Source organism: Otolemur garnettii, unplaced genomic scaffold (assembly GCF_000181295.1).
Source record: "Otolemur garnettii isolate 467f Iridium unplaced genomic scaffold, OtoGar3 scaffold00060, whole genome shotgun sequence".
NCBI lineage: Eukaryota > Metazoa > Chordata > Mammalia > Primates > Galagidae > Otolemur > Otolemur garnettii.
In genome coordinates this window covers 2507589-2510083 of record NW_003852455.1, presented here as the reverse complement: position 1 = coordinate 2510083, position 2495 = coordinate 2507589, and the positions used below count along the sequence as shown (strand labels likewise).

At 42.4% G+C, this 2495-nt stretch overlaps 1 protein-coding gene across 1 annotated transcript in view; it reads right to left on the bottom strand.

The window, feature by feature from the left end:
• Positions 1 to 355: 355 nt before the first annotated feature.
• Positions 356 to 2495, bottom strand: part of LSG1 (large 60S subunit nuclear export GTPase 1) — a 33245-nt gene continuing 31105 nt past the window's right edge. The window contains exon 14 of the mRNA XM_003792689.3: positions 356 to 870. Coding sequence (XP_003792737.1) covers positions 691 to 870 — 180 coding nt within the window. The 3' untranslated portion in view covers positions 356 to 690. The remainder of the gene's footprint in view (positions 871 to 2495) is intronic.

Sequence of the window (2495 nt, the reverse complement as noted above, 5' to 3'; positions counted from 1 at the left end):
AGGTGTATGTGGCTGGGACCTTAGCCACTTGAGCCACAGGCGCCGAGCCAGTAAAACATTTCTTTCTTTCTTTTTTTTTTTTTGAGACAGCCTCAAGCTGTCCCCATGGGTAGAGTACCATGGCATCACAACTCACAGCAACCTCCAACTCCTGGGCTCAAGCAAGTCTCCTGCCTCAGCCGCCCAAGTAGCTGGGACTACAGGCGCCTAACACAACGCCCGGCTATTTTTTGGTTGCAGCCATTATTGTTGTTTGGCGGGTCCGGGCTGGGGATTCGAACCCACCACCTTAGGTGTATGTGGCTGGCGCCTTAGCCGCTTGAGCCACAGGCGCCGAGCCAGGAAAACATTTCTTAATGGCAATTTAATTTTAATCTTTCAAATAATTCTCCTGACTTACAAATTAGTATGCATTTGTGAATATGTTTACATAAACAAATATACACCACTGATTACTGAAGTTTAGCCTTCTGTAGGAGTTTTCTGGGGCTCCCAGGTGACTACCTTTAGTCAGAGCTGGTGTCCCAGGAGCCCCTCAGCCTTGACATGAGGACTGTTGGGACAGCTGTGCTCTATAAGAGCAGGGTCCACTCTAGATTAGCCAGTGTCCTAGAAAGTTCCATAGGCACCCGCTGCTGCTGTTATTTTCCGTTTGCACGGTGCACATGCCATTTCTGTTGCAGCCCAAGTTCACATATCCAGGTGCTTATAGAGTCGACGACTTTTCTCTTTTTTATTTCTGTTGCCATGTTTTTTCCAGGGCTTCCCCGTCACATTCTCAGAACTCCCAGTAGCTGCAGCCACCATGCCACTCCCAGGCTTATAACCCATCACAGCCTGGATTCCTTTGGTCAAAGCTCTCACATTCTCCTAGGAAATAAGAGAAAACATTTGAAAGTCAGCAGGCTAGCCTTTAAGGGACATGACAGTATTGTTTATGGACCGCTTCAAGGTAAACAGCAGCGGTAAATCACTTAATAGATTTCCACCTCTTTCACTGGTCCTCCTTCAGCCTCTAGCACTGTTTTTTATTTCTCTTCCTTCTTCATTCCCTTGCTGGCTTCGTCCATAGCTTCAAATGCCATCTATACCCATCTACAACTAGACTCACAATCTCTATTCTGATATTACACTCAACACCTCACCTAAATTAGAAACTGACTCTAAATGGATTAAGGATACTTAAAATAAATTTAATCCAGTATGTTTTTCAAATATAAGCCAATATCCCACAATCTTCTTCTTATAGTAAAGTATTGCTCTTGAGCAGTGTTTTAGTGTTTTTCAACCTTTTGTTATCTTCTGACACACTTGAACCTATAAACTTTTGCAACACACTTAAATTATGTTGATCAAAAAAGGGTAAAAAAGAGAATATACTTAATGTGCTTTGAACTTTTTCCAAAAATAATCAATGATCTTTAAAAATTTTATGGCACACTGGTTGAAAATCATTGCTCTAGAGGCTAAAGTTTAGACATATGAATTATATATAATTAATGACAGGTTCTCAGCTTTCTTGTTTTCTTGTTGTCTCAAAACAAACAAACAAACAACCCAAAACAAAACCCCAGACCATTTCTTTGCCCAGGCTAGAATGCTGTGGCCTCAGCCTAGCTCACAGGGTTCCAGTGATCCTCCTGCTTCAGCCCCTGGGACTATAGGTATGAGTTACTGTGCTTGGCCTTTTCAGCTTTCCGGTATAGTGCCTTTAGAAACTTCCTATAAACATTACAAAAATTCAAATTAAATGCCCTGTATGACATTTGTAGGCCCAAGAAAAACCTTGGAATTTTTCTGCATATTGATGGTACATTTTCTTCTAAATATTGGCACAGACTTAGAAATAATTAAACGAGGGGCCTCAAATATTCAAGTTCTATCTTAACTTTGCAACTTTAACCTTTTGACTGCAAACACTGTCTAAAGTGTTCAAACAAGATGGTTGGTCCAAACAATGCCTTGTGTAGGCATTATTCATTTTGCAAACAAAAACTTGACAACACATGTTACTGTTCCGTTACCTGACTTGAGTCTGTAAGCATCATATGCTTCATTCTCATTATTTTTCATAGTTGTGCCTGAAATAATGTGTACAAATAGTGGATTCTTGTCAGAGTATATATAAATAGGGAGTACGACAAATATGAAGAGTTGTCAAGTTCAGAAGACTTGTCGGTCATTGTTGGAGAATGTGGGTACAGAGGTAGCTTTAAAAATACTTTTCACTGGGCGGCACCTATGGCTCAGTGAGTAGGGCGCTGGCCCCATATACCAAGGGTGGTGGGTTCAAACCTGGCCCTGGCCAAGAGGTAGCTTTAAAAATACTTTTTACTGGGCGGCACCTATGGCTCAGTGAGTAGGGCGCTGGCCCCATATACTGAGGATGGTGGGTTCAAACATGACCCTGGCCAAACTCCAACAAAAAAACAGCCGGGCATTGTGGCAGGCGCCTGTAGTCCCAGCTACCCAGGAGGCTGAGGCAAGAGAATCAC